The sequence below is a fragment of the Aphelocoma coerulescens genome (genome assembly GCF_041296385.1).
Source record: "Aphelocoma coerulescens isolate FSJ_1873_10779 chromosome Z unlocalized genomic scaffold, UR_Acoe_1.0 ChrZ, whole genome shotgun sequence".
Lineage (NCBI taxonomy): Eukaryota > Metazoa > Chordata > Aves > Passeriformes > Corvidae > Aphelocoma > Aphelocoma coerulescens.
Genome location: NW_027184085.1, coordinates 24,582,053 through 24,595,431, shown reverse-complemented (window position 1 = coordinate 24,595,431; position 13,379 = coordinate 24,582,053). Strand labels below are relative to the sequence as shown.

Genomic DNA, 13,379 nt, shown 5'->3' with positions numbered 1-13,379 from the left:
CTTCCAGGAGGGAAAGAATTAATCTTCTTCCTAGTAGATGGCACAGTGCTGTATTTTGAATTTAGTATGACAATAATGTTGATAACACACTGTTTTCACTGCTGCTGAGTTAGTGTTCACCCTGTGTCAAGGATTTTGCAGTTTCAAGATGCTTTGCCAGTGAGCAGTGCACAAGACTCTGGGAGGGACCATAGCTAGGACAACTGACCTGAACTGGCCAAAGGGATATTCCATACCACAGAACATCCTGTTCTGTATATAAACTGGGAACAGTTGGCTAGGAGGGGCTGATGGCTGCTCAGCATCAGTCAGCAGGCAGTGAGCAACTGCATTGTGTAGCACTTCTCTCTTTTGGGTTTTATTTCTCTGTTTCTGTTTCCTTTTTCATTATATTTATTATATTTTATCTTATTTCAATTATTGAACTGTTCTTACCTCAACCCACAGGTGTTACTTTTTTTTCAGACTCTCCTTCCCATCCCACTGGGAGAGGACAGGGTGAACAAGCAGCTACACGGTACTTAGCTGCCAGCTGGGGTTAAACCACAACACTGTTCCAAATATGATCTCACAGGTCTCAGGACAAATAGAAATCTTTCTGCTAGTTTCTACTCAGTGTTCACAGAAGTCACTCTTGTAGAGTGTTTGTTCAACTTTTACAAAGTGCCAGAAAACAACAAAACAAAGAATCCATACCTGCAATTTTGAGATCTTCCTTTTGCACTATAGACATAATAGACTTTCTCTGGAACCAATCTCCTCCTCCCTCCACTTGCCACAAAAGGTTTTTATCCTCAGGGTACTTCTCAAGGTACTGCTTACAAGCTGAGCAAACACAAGAAAAAACACTATGTTACAGATACTATATACTCAGATATACCTATTTTTTAAAGTTTATCTGAAATCAATTTACTTCGCAATCTACCATCATACACAAACAACAACAGAAAGAACTGTTTAACTAAATAGTTGGGTCTGAAATAAACAATATTGCTTTACCCTACACATCTTTCTTAATTAATCCTTTCTTCAGTTTTAAATACTTTCCATTATTATCTTAAACTGCAAACAAAGATGAATTAAATTTTCTTGTTTTCCTGGTACCCACTTGAGAGTTTTGCAACTTCACTAGTCATTGTTCCTGCCAACTACAAGATCCAGTTTAAGACAGAAGGGTTTTTTCTTAAGCAGAGGAGGTAGTCAAGTGTTTTTTGTCACCCCACACTGTAGCAGGCACCTGTGAAAGCACTCCCTGGGAGTGTTAACATGTTACCGTTGAATGGTTAATCACTGTTCACTTCTAGAATATTTTCTATGTTGCTGTCCTTCCATCTCTTTTCTCTCTATACCTGTATCAAATATACAGGTGAACAGGCATGCTTTGACATCATTTTTTGGCAGTTCCTAGAAAAACCACCATTTTTCACCTGGTTCACTACTGATGCACAGTTTCAGAGCACAAGATCCCCACTGTGTCATTTCTTGACCACAGAAATGAATTAGTCATTAAATTCTGCTCAACTAACTTTCCTTGAAGCCTAAAAATCAGGTCTTATCAGATCCAGCAACAGACTGTGCTGCTTGGAAAAGCAGAACATTTCTACAGGTTAAGAAGGCCAGATAAGTGTGTTCATAGAAGGAACCCTGGCAAGTGGCCCAAGAATAGAACATGCCTTGAGAAACAGGGCAAAAGAAATGTGCTTCTTGTCTGAACACAGTCCCAAGAACATAGTTTCCAGAATCCATGTAATTTCCTGTATGACATAGCCTCCTAGATTGCTAATGGAAGAACCATAAGTGTTTTCCTTGTATTTTAGAACTGTGCCTTCTCATACACAAGTTAAAGGAGAGCCTAGTATGTCCTCTTGACCAGAAGTTCAGGGAAAGCATGAATTAAACAACCTCATGACATTTAGGTGTGAGCAAGGAAAAGGTGCTACAAGGCAGATACACATTAGATCCCACACAGAAACACTTCAGCCCATTCCGCAGGCTTGTTGGGGGAAATGGGACAGCGATAAACTTCACAGTAGCAGAAAGCCAACAGAGTTCAAATAACCTAGTTTTATACACAGGATTAAAAACTGAATCAGGAACTACTTCATCTTAAACAAATCAGGATTTTTAGCATCTACCAAAGCGCAGAAATTAATGTAGAGCCTGAGGATGAGGCCACAAACATGGAACTTTAATGACAGTACTCATTTGGATATGTAAAGAAACCACAAAGAAGATCCGAAGAAAAAATTAAAGAGCTTGCCTGTATACATGAACGGTGACAGTGGATATCGTAGGCCAAGAGGCTCTTCAGTAAAGGAATCTACAAAGTCTTCCAACATGATTAGCCCAGAGTCTTTCCCACGATGTTTCTTTCTAACAAACATTGTGTCTAGCACTGGCAATTTATACTTCTGACGAAGAAGAGAGCTACAAACACTTCCTGAAATAATCAGAGGGAAAAAAATATCCATCAGTACAGATGACGTAACTGCATGCTGACTGACGTGCTGCAGCATATTTAAATAAATACTTCTGTAAGTTATAAAAATTCCAAACTATATAACGATAAGTAAGAGCAAGTAAAGTTATAAAAATAATGTATAACTTTATTAAAAATAAATAATTGCTATTAGTAATTTTTTATCTCTTTTGGGCAAGCTTCATAAGCTTGCCAAGATACATCAATTGAATAATGTAACAGAAAAAGTCTGTAGTACCAGAAAACAATAGATAAGACAGAAGAAAGGCTCACTTTGAAATCTCACTATACAGTTCCATATGAAAACTATAGTAAAAATGAAGCTGAAAGATGGAGGAGGGGATAGGAGAAAACAAAATTATTAAATTATACTTTTATGCTGATTACATGACTTCTCATGATAATTATGAAGACTAATTCAGTTCTTGTTTAAAGACTGAAACAATGATTCCAATTTTTTAAATGAAGACACAAAAAACCCTAGGACATTTTACATCGAAATTCTCCCATAAACAACGTATTATCCTAAATTAAACAAAGATGGAACAGATAGTCACAACATGTAGGTACCTGCTTATAAAGCCTGCTAATACAATATCCTTCAAATAGGCTCTCTATCTCCTCCCCTTTAATGCCCATATCCCACAGTCCTCAAGTGTTCTACCTGTAGGTTTAACAGAATAGAACCCAATAGCCTCTCCTTTTTTCCACATGATCTTAGCATAGTGGCTGCTACCATGACAGAGAAATGGGATCTCATTTCTTTCCATTTCTTGTGTTCGATAGATAATTCGATTCAAAACATAGAGAACAACCCTCTCTCCAACAGACTTCACCTAAGGGAATACAGAAGAAACATTTTAGAAGATTGGTCAGATCAGTTAATACCCATACATCAGAGACCTCATTTTCCAAAGTTGCCAGTTAACACAGCTGCAGACAGAATTCAAGGGAAGGCTGTAAGTTCTAAAGCAGGGTGACCCTCTGGGGTTTGTTATAAGGCAAGGAGATGCTCAGAAGCCATTGCAATAGGTTAAGTACAAATCACTACCACAAGAGGATATTCCACAACTTCAATGTCACTCCTAATCCAATGCATAAAGGGAGAAGGGTAATGGAGTGGGAATGTTATGACTGAATTCAAAACTATTTTTGGACTTAAGAAACATTCACCAAACACAATAGCAGCACATCAGCCTCAGAATTCCCAGGCTAGCAGGTAACCGAAGCCTTACAAAGGAGAAATTATGAGCCTCGGGGTGGCAGGAGTTGGCACACTCAATCACTGCAGATAGAGTGGCAGGCAACAGGACATGATGCAGTGAAAACACTAGTTACAACAGTTTCTGTGGCATGAAGTAAGGAATTCAATATCCTTCTCTCTGTCCTGCAGGGCTCTTTTTATATATGAAATTTGAGTTCACCACTATTCTACTTACTGTGAAGGAAGGAGGAACCATGCTCTCTTCCAATGCTTACCTCCCTTGTAAAAGATTAGGCTTTTCTGATTCTCCTACCATTAAGTATGTGGAAAGAAAGCCTACATGCCAAAATCTCTATAGAAAATTTTTAAAATTGCAAAAATCGAAGACAAGTGTCTGGACTCCATGAGCAGATATAAATTAAAGCCCTGGAAAAACACAAATTTCCAGTTTTGGAAAACACCATGCTACATAGGGTTAAATAATGGTAACAGAAGTCAATGACGAACAATAAAGCAGATACCAGGCAACTAACTTTTCCAAACCTTATGTATTGCCACTACAAGCCACAAGCTCCAACTTGCTTCTGTCAAACACATTCCTGATGGTATTTCTGGTTTACTAGTCTCCTGATAAGACCAATAGGTACTGCTACAATACACAATTCTACTAAGATGTTTCAACACAACCAGATAAAAATATTCTTAAGAGTAAAGAAGAAAAATGGTAACACGGCTAACATCTAAGCTGTCTACATATGAAGCTGCTATACAAAAGTCATTCTTGCTCTAGACACTATCTTCACATTGAGGTTCCTTTTCCCCTAGTACCTATTCCTCTATTATTCCCTTGCAACAGGCATCTCATTTCTAAATGAAATTAAAACATGTAATATCTTGCACACTATCTACTTGCCATTATCTTGAAGTATAAGATTCATTGCTAGGTGAATGTTGGAGCGCTTTACCTGATGAAGCCCCTGTCTAGCAGGGACAGATGTTCTCACAATGTCATCAATTGACCACCACTGGTCAGCAAGATACAGGGCTATAGCTTGAAAGAAACAAGGGAAATAAAAAGTTAGTGATTCTTACCATTCCAAAAGAAACATATTCATTAAAGCTGCCAAATAATCAGGAAGAACACCATAATAACCAAATCAAGCATCTTCTAGGTTGCACTGTATTAATGTAGCTCCTACTACCCTAGCACAACAAATGGGGCACTGTACACCCCACCTGTATGAAATGCTCCCTAGTCCAAAACTTTTTCTGGTAATTGAGACTAATAAACACTAATGCTTTTTTTTTGCAGTATGATACACAGGAACTATTTTTCAGACATAAGCACTACCCTTCAATGCAGTGCTCTAACATCTCCTTCCACTAAAAACTCTGCCTGTCAAGATGAGTCTTACTCATACATGTATTTTACTATTGGGTTGCCAGTGGATATTGATATTGAAACTGTGCAAGTTTTAGGGAATTAGATGAATGTAAAAAGGCTGATGGCCATGTGAGCAGCAGTCAGGAAGAGTGTGATCTATAGGTATTTGTGGCAAACTTGGCAATCATATACACAGCACTAAATGGAAGAAGGGGACATGGAGGACTGGAAGGGGAGGAAGGAAGGAAGGGGGGGGAAAGGGGGGGAAGGGGGGGGAAGGGGGAGAAGGGGGGGAAGGGGGGGAAGGGGGGGAAGGGGGGGAAGGGGGGGAAGGGGGGGAAGGGAGGGAAGGGAGGGAAGGGAGGGAAGGGAGGGAAGGGAGGAAGGGAGGAAGGGAGGAAGGGAGGAAGGGAGGAAGGGAGGAAGGGAGGAAGGGAGGAAGGGAGGAAGGAATTCGGAAGGAAGGAATTCGGAAGGAAGGAATTCGGAAGGAATTCGGAAGGAAGGAATTCGGAAGGAAGGAATTCGGAAGGAAGGAATTCGGAAGGAAGGAATTCGGAAGGAAGGAAGGAATTCGGAAGGAAGGAAGGAATTCGGAAGGAAGGAAGGAATTCGGAAGGAAGGAAGGAATTCGGAAGGAAGGAAGGAAGGAATTCGGAAGGAAGGAAGGAATTCGGAAGGAAGGAAGGAATTCGGAAGGAAGGAAGGAATTCGGAAGGAAGGAATTCGGAAGGAAGGAATTCGGAAGGAAGGAAGGAATTCGGAAGGAATTCGGAAGGAAGGAATTCGGAAGGAAGGAATTCGGAAGGAAGGAATTCGGAAGGAAGGAATTCGGAAGGAAGGAAGGAAGGAAGGAAGGAAGGAAGGAAGGAAGGAAGGAAGGAAGGAAGGAAGGAAGGAAGGAAGGAAGGAAGGAAGGAAGGAAGGAAGGAAGGAAGGAAGGAAGGAAGGAAGGAAGGAAGGAAGGAAGGAAGGAAGGAAGGAAGGAAGGAAGGAAGGAAGGAAGGAAGGAAGGAAGGAAGGAAGGAAGGAAGGAAGGAAGGAAGGAAGGAAGGAGAAAACCCACAAAACCCATGTCATCTCAGCCAGAGGTATGCTAGGACTTCAAGCTAAAGACAAATTTACACATCATGCTGATCAATTCCTATTAATAAAGAGCATCTAAATTCATGGGCAAATTAATAGATTCTAAGAATGTTCAATAAATACCTTTTGAAGAGGTGAAGCATACATAAAGAGATGAAGAGATACATATTGTACTATGATCCAGACAAGCACCACATTATTTTGATACATATCTTTTGAATTCATTGGGTCCAGTTCTGATCTGATTAGTCCGCAAAGTTCTAGCACTTGTGTATAGAAACCCACAACAAAAAATAATAGCATGTGAACAAAAACACAAGTGGTAAAGTTAGGAGCTACAGTAGCATGAAATGAGCAAGGGCCTGATTACATGCATTTTTCACAAAAAAAGAAGATATAGCAATGGAGAGAGATAAAGAACTTAAAATGAAACCTGTGAGCGAGTCCCATGGTGCAAACAGCGCAAGAACTTTGTGTGTCTGCTCTTCACCATAAAGAGGAACGAAGCCCACAGATGTCAAGCTAATAGGAACCTGAAACAAGAATGTACAGTAATTCAGTAGACTCTTGCTAAAACAACAGTAGTAAAATAAACAGAGAATGTTTATCAAGGTAAACAAGATGAATATTGAAAATCAAGTCCTTAATGGCTAACTGTAAAAGACAAGCATCAGACCCTAGTCCTTACTTTAGACATTTCTTCTTAGAGACAAACAACATTCTAAAGAGCTCTGACTCTCAAGCTCTGGCAGATTTAGCTACAGTAATTTGTACTGTTACAGCTCTCTTCTGCCAACAGCTTGCATTTGTGTGCGCAACTGAAGTAAGGTGTGCAAGGAGCCAGCTTTATGTTCCCTTCAACAGTCCCAACTGTGCAAGCTGTCAAAGCCAACAGAAGAATGAGGCAGTCAGTCAAGCACTGAAACAAACTGGGAGAGCAAAACTGTGTTTGTTAGCAAGTTCTAATGCGCTACCGTGGGAAGGCGAATTCAAAAGAGTTTTGTTCCCTTAAATCACATGCATGTTAGAAATTCTGAAGTTGTCTACTTGATTTTGCTCCTCAGAAAAAAACATGAAAAGGGTCAAATAATCTTCTTTTAAGGAATCGAGTACCTCTGTGGAAATGCATTTTGATATTTAAATTCACATGTTTCCACTCCTAAATTAATGTATAAAAGACAGACATGAATGGTGGGGTAGACAGACTTGCTTAACCAGTTTAAGATTATGACATGCTATCGTCACAAATGAGGATGTTAATACAAGCATACATTTAGGCATGCAGCACTTGCATAAATACAGAAAAATAGTCAAGACTCTGCTTCTGCCAAGGAATCTGCAGTACTGACCTTTAGATCCCACAGAAAATCCTCTCAGATCACTTAATTTTGATTAAAGCTATTCACTGTTGGTTTTATTAGTACTAGTTCTAATAGAAGCATTTGTCTGGACAGAACCAACACTGACCAACTTATCACACAATGGAAAAGGGTTTAAAACATAGAAGTGTCACACTTACGCTTTACTAGAGCTCAATAACAGCATGAAATATTTCAGATAAAGAAAAAAGTAACCACTATTGAAATTACTGAAGCTCATTAATCAAAACTTGTACCCAAAGATGAAGAACACTGAAGGACCGAGGTACAAAAAGAGCCAGTTAGCTTAAGTAAATAACGAACTCCTTAGTGATGACGATAGGTTTTTGCAAATGTGTGAAGTACTTGATTTTAGGTAAGAGTTTGATTCCTCAATTGAAGATTTAAGGTTATAGTTGGGTTGCAGTTTTATAGTTTTTTAAAAATTAATATATACAGATCCATTGCCTAGAAGCAGCATGCAGTCACTGATACAGAGATTTAAACCCAGTTACAGAGTGAAAAAAGCAGAGTTTAACATAAAAAATTCTGAATTTGGAAAATACAAAAGCTTTGATAAAATAATTCTGAAATTCAATAGGACTGGATATCTTAAATCTACAAGGAGTTAAAAACACCGGTACTGCAGAATTCCTTGGTTCTTACCTTGCGACGGTCTGGCAGAGAAAAGAATTCTGGGGAGTTCGGATTCCCCCACCGAAGGTCAAAGAGGTAGTCCTCTGCTGAGTTCTCCAAGTCCTCATGACTGTAATTGTTCAATATATCCACAGGGAATGACATGCTCTTGAGAAATAAAGCAACATTATTAACATAGGTTGTTTGAAACATACAATGCACATATACATTAGACTGTTGAACACCCACACTCTGCTGTTCACTACAGTCTTCTATATCCATGACAGAAAGGAGAAATGTTCCAGGCATTTAGGATTAATTGGGATGACCATTAACACCCAATCCGTAAAAGAATCAAATCTGTGCTCATAAGCAGAAAAGGATGAGATTAGCCTATAGATCCCCCTATACCTCAGTCGTGGCAGATTTCCAACATAAAAGCCCCGTGTTTGCAGCACAAGTACATACTGCTTTGAGGTGGCAGACTTAGTTCTATCTCCCTCCCAGATTATGTTTTTGATGCCAAAGGTCAAGCTATTATCGGGTGATAAACAAAAAGTAAACCACCCAGATGATAACAAGATGGAGTTAATTTGAGACTCAGTATTTAAATCCATCTCTGAAGAAACCAAAACATTGCTCAGGATTTTTCTCAACAACTGGCCAGTTAGCATGCCTAACAGGTGGTTGTTTCCAAAAGCATTTCAGCTGTGAAAAGAAACTTTTACAAGCTCATTAAAAACCAGAGCCCACAACAGACTAAAGAGAGACACTTTAAGGAGGTGATAAGACTAGAGCACTGAAGCCAAACCATAGCGGCAATAACTCCTTGAAAGCTCTTAGATTCAAGTTCTCCTTGTCAAAGGAGCGTCCAATTAAAATGAGCAAGAGCTCCTGGAATCCACTGTGTGGTCTCCAGGTAAGGCTCTTCCAGCTCTATAAAACTACACAGAAATAGACCCATCAGCTGCTTTCAAACTATGACTCAAATTCTCAGAAGCATGAACTAACACAAGTTCATGAGAACCTACTCTGGTGTTCTGGAGGAACACAGGGATCTTAATCTGTCTTGCTCAGCTCCTATGAGTTCATCACACAAGTCTCTAAACATAAGTTTTACACAAGTTTTATGATTCCTAGTCTTTATTATGGAGTCTTTTTTTCTCAGTTTTATGTTAAATCTTAGTGCATAATGATTTTTTTTTCCTCTTTATCTTCAGTCCCATCTATTTAATCCACCATTCATTATCCTACTGACACAGGTAAATCAAGTGCATAAGAACATCTTATTCTGACTCAGTAGAAATTAAAAGTCTGCATTTTAGAAGCTTTTAAACAGCAATAATATGCTACTACTAAGTTGATTGGAGAGAAGAAGCTGCTCTTCCTATAGGAGAGATTTTTTTTCCCTGTTAAAATTGAAAAACAAACCTGGACATTGGCACTTCATTGGCATCTACAACTGCCACCTTTAACACTGTTGCTGATGAAAACACTAATGTTTTCCATGAATGCTATTGTTCAGATATACACATGCATTCCTCAGAGCCATTTCCTTTCAAATTCAGGTCATTCCTTCCCCTCAGCTGTTATTTACGTTTTCTCCTGCCTTCCCTTCTAGTCTCTCACATTCCTCCTACTATTGCTTACTGACCCTATCAGATACTTAGCTGCCTCTCTTAATTCTCCACCTGTTTCTTTCCACATTTCAGGGCTGCCCTTGCCCTTGTTAACACCAATTCCCTTGGCTCCTCCTGTTCACAAGCAAACTGATTTCCAGAGCCAAAGGTAAAGTGTGCATGCTTTTGAATGTAGCAGCAATGCACAGCAAACAGAGGAGCTGCTGTCAGGGGTGAAATTTATCCACCACCTCATCTCTAGCAGATGTGGCTTGCCTGCCCATATTAGAGTTCTCAAACACACCAGCAATACTGCACTGACTATGCTGACATAAGCATGTTGCAAGAAGAAAAAGCAAGAAGTATAAGACCCTGTGACGCCACTTCTACAAGAGGGTGAGGCTTTACCACCTGGTTAACTGCAACAGGCCAGGTAAATTCTGCTGTAAAGGAATATTGCTATGTGAAAAACAAAAAAATTAATTTTCTGTATGCTGGCAGAAAGCACAACCCCCCTCTATTATTGAAAAAATACCGAAGCGCTTAGATAACTCTGCTATTAAGAAAGAAATTGAGCTGAGGTTTCATGATTACATGACAAACAGACAAACAAGCCACAAGCTATAACTTTAAGCCTCTAGGTAATAATTCCTGACATTTTTTTGGAATAAAATAATGCAGGACCAAAGCAGAAAACATGCAATAAGAAATCAGTAGATTATCTGACTTCCAACCACTACACCACTATGAAAATAAAAGCAGCAACCATATCTTTGCTTATAAGCAAAAAAGACTAATTAATACATTCATTAAATTACCCTCAAAATCATTCACAGACCTCTTTTCTGTTTCTGTTGGGCTACCTAATTTCTCATGGCACACTTTGATTTTATTTACTCTCAACTCACAGTAGTCACTTTTGACTTCTTCTTTTACAGCATTTACAGAGAACATGTCATGCAAAAGAAAGCAATACAGAGAAATTTTCAAGACTAAACCAAGTAAAACCTACTCAGCACCCCTCCTAAATAACTATTTATCTTTTTTACCATGCAGCAGATTAGACATGTAAAATTACAAGCTCTCATACACTTGTGTGATGTATTTTGTCTCAGTGTTGATGAGGTCAGAAACAGTTTGCATTTATGCTCACTACATCCCTGAAGAAATTAGTAACTGTTCACAAAGTTATCAAGTTATAATTAAAGCATTAAACAATGATGAAAGAAGAACGTTCCATGCCAATCTACAGCAGAGCATAAGGAAGTAGTTCACAATACAAAATACAAGCACCTCAAATATGAAATGCAAAATAACCTGCCAAAGACAAATGAAATGTCTTCCAACAGTAATGAATTAATATCACTGAAACACAATTGGTTTGTCAGTATTTTTAACAAAGTAAAAATACAAATGGCTTCACATCTAGCCAGTCTCAAGTAGAACAGGAGAGAGAAAAAGGGCAGGAGAAAACAGCTTTTCAGGTTTTCTTAACTAGAGAGCATTAACACGTTTTTGCTGCAGAGGCAGCAGGAACAGCACAGGTCTCTGCCATGCAGTTCCTCATGCCCCTTTTTGTTGCTCTAAGCCTCCATGCACTGCATGACTGTAAAACTGTCAGGTCAAATCTTTGTCACACATTGCACTACTATGCTCTGCTCACAGGGTACAATTCCAATTGGTTAGCACACAGTCAGGCTGACTGAGCACATGCAAGGTAGCCCTAAGCAACCAAACTCATCATGACCATTTGTACATAAAAGCATATTAGAAGTGTGTGCTGGGGGGGAGGAGGTAAGAAAATTTATTTTATTTTTCAAATGAGGCAACTTAAGCATTTCATTTTTCAACTGAAAGAAAATAAATCTTACATTTTTCAAAAACATACCATTTCACAAAATAATATTAATGGTTTTGTGTAAAAAACTCACATGAACAATATTTGCTTTAATGTGGAATCATATGACTTTCTCCCTTGTCAGCATTAGGCAAGCTATTACACGAGAAATGGCATGTCCTTTTTTAGGAACAGCTGCAGCACCAGAGGGTAACAGATCAATTCATGGAAGGCCAACACAAACCACATTTAACAGGATGAGTGAACAGATTCCTGTGCAGCACAGGCACTTCTTTATTCACAAAATCTTTATTACTATTAGCATTAAGGTTAAAAAAAAAAAAAAAAAAAAAAAAAAAACAACTAATGGAACAAGTGAGCATCATTGCAAATTGGTTTAATTATAAATTATATCTACAACCTCTTTTTCATCTCAGAAGTGCATGAAAGAGATGCACAGTACACACAGCTTCCAGCTCACATGTGGATTTGAGCAGGAATCAAGAGATATATTCATCCCCTTGCAGTTCCTCAATAACGAATGACACAAAATTGCAGAAAGATAGTAAGCCAAAAGCTATGTTATTTCTTACAGTATGTCAGAGGGCTTAAATACAGCTTAAAACTGGGTTTGGGTGCCTTTATCTCGGGGGAAGTGAAGTCTGAGTGGTTAGGCTGACAGACAAGGATTTAGAGGAATTTCCAGCAATAGCACAGACTTCATGTGAACACAGACATGTTACTTGATCTGCCTGAACTCCTCTACGAAACACAACTAATCATTACCTCAGAGAGACCAGAGTGAGAAAAACTTTACGGAGATCATGAAATACTTGAACAAAGGTTGTATCAAATTTTGACAAATACTGGAAATAGATAGTTACTTACACAGCACAGCTTACCTGAACAGCTCATTTTCCTTAAAAAAATAAAATCACAAAAAATCATCCAAGGCCTTTTCAACATAAGATAATAACTGGGACAAATAACTATGCAGGTGAACAATCTTCGGATTTAAATTCGTTTCTATTAATAATTACAATTGAATTAGTTGTTTTGTGGAGTCTTTTTACCTGTGATTTGCAGTTTAGAGAACAGCTGCCATGGTGCGCAAGCCATGACCTGCAAAACTTTTCTGCTAAACTGGGAAAACCATTCCAGACCCAGCCTGAAGGATACAAAGACAGGTCCAGTCCTGTGATGAAGCATTGGCATATTCAGACAAAAAATTAACTGTAGTAATGTCTGACCCAAGCTTTGACCTGTTTCAGCAAGTGCAGAAGTATTGGATCACCAAACCCCTCAAGGACTGCAATGCATTTCCTATGAATCACCATGCACCTTAAAGCAAGTTCTGTTTTAAAAATATAATCCACGATCCTACCATGACCTCCCAGACTAGCTATGAGCTACACCTGGGCTCACATCATGAGAAGAGACATAAATAACAAACTAAACATATGTGCCCACACATTACACCAGTTCCAGAGTAAGCCAAGCCTGGACTGCAGAAATGCTCCAGGCCCAGACTGATGATGCATCAAAGCAGCAACGACCTTGATCAGAGCAGCAGGAGCATCATTTCCATTTTGCTGTGTTTGTTTCCCACCTTGCAACATCCAGTTGCTGGTCTGGTGAAAGCTGTGAAACTACACAGAAGTTGTAAGAAAACTTAAAATTTTTAAAAAGTAGTCTTTTCAGCCTTCTGGCTTCAACTACAAAACAAAATCATTACATCTGCCACTTCTAGAATTGTTAAGCTCTCTTAGCAGTCAT

At 38.9% G+C, this 13,379-nt stretch overlaps 1 protein-coding gene across 1 annotated transcript in view; it reads right to left on the bottom strand.

Moving 5' to 3' along the window:
- The window catches only part of FAM169A (family with sequence similarity 169 member A), a 40,610-nt gene that overhangs the window by 17,646 nt on the left and 9,585 nt on the right, over positions 1–13,379 (bottom strand). Inside the window, exons 2-7 of the mRNA XM_069001754.1 lie at positions 8,178–8,315; positions 6,587–6,686; positions 4,649–4,734; positions 3,144–3,315; positions 2,261–2,440; positions 697–825 (exon numbers count right to left, since the gene is read on the bottom strand). Of these exons, the coding sequence (XP_068857855.1) occupies positions 697–825; positions 2,261–2,440; positions 3,144–3,315; positions 4,649–4,734; positions 6,587–6,686; positions 8,178–8,315 (805 nt within the window). The remainder of the gene's footprint in view (positions 1–696; positions 826–2,260; positions 2,441–3,143; positions 3,316–4,648; positions 4,735–6,586; positions 6,687–8,177; positions 8,316–13,379) is intronic.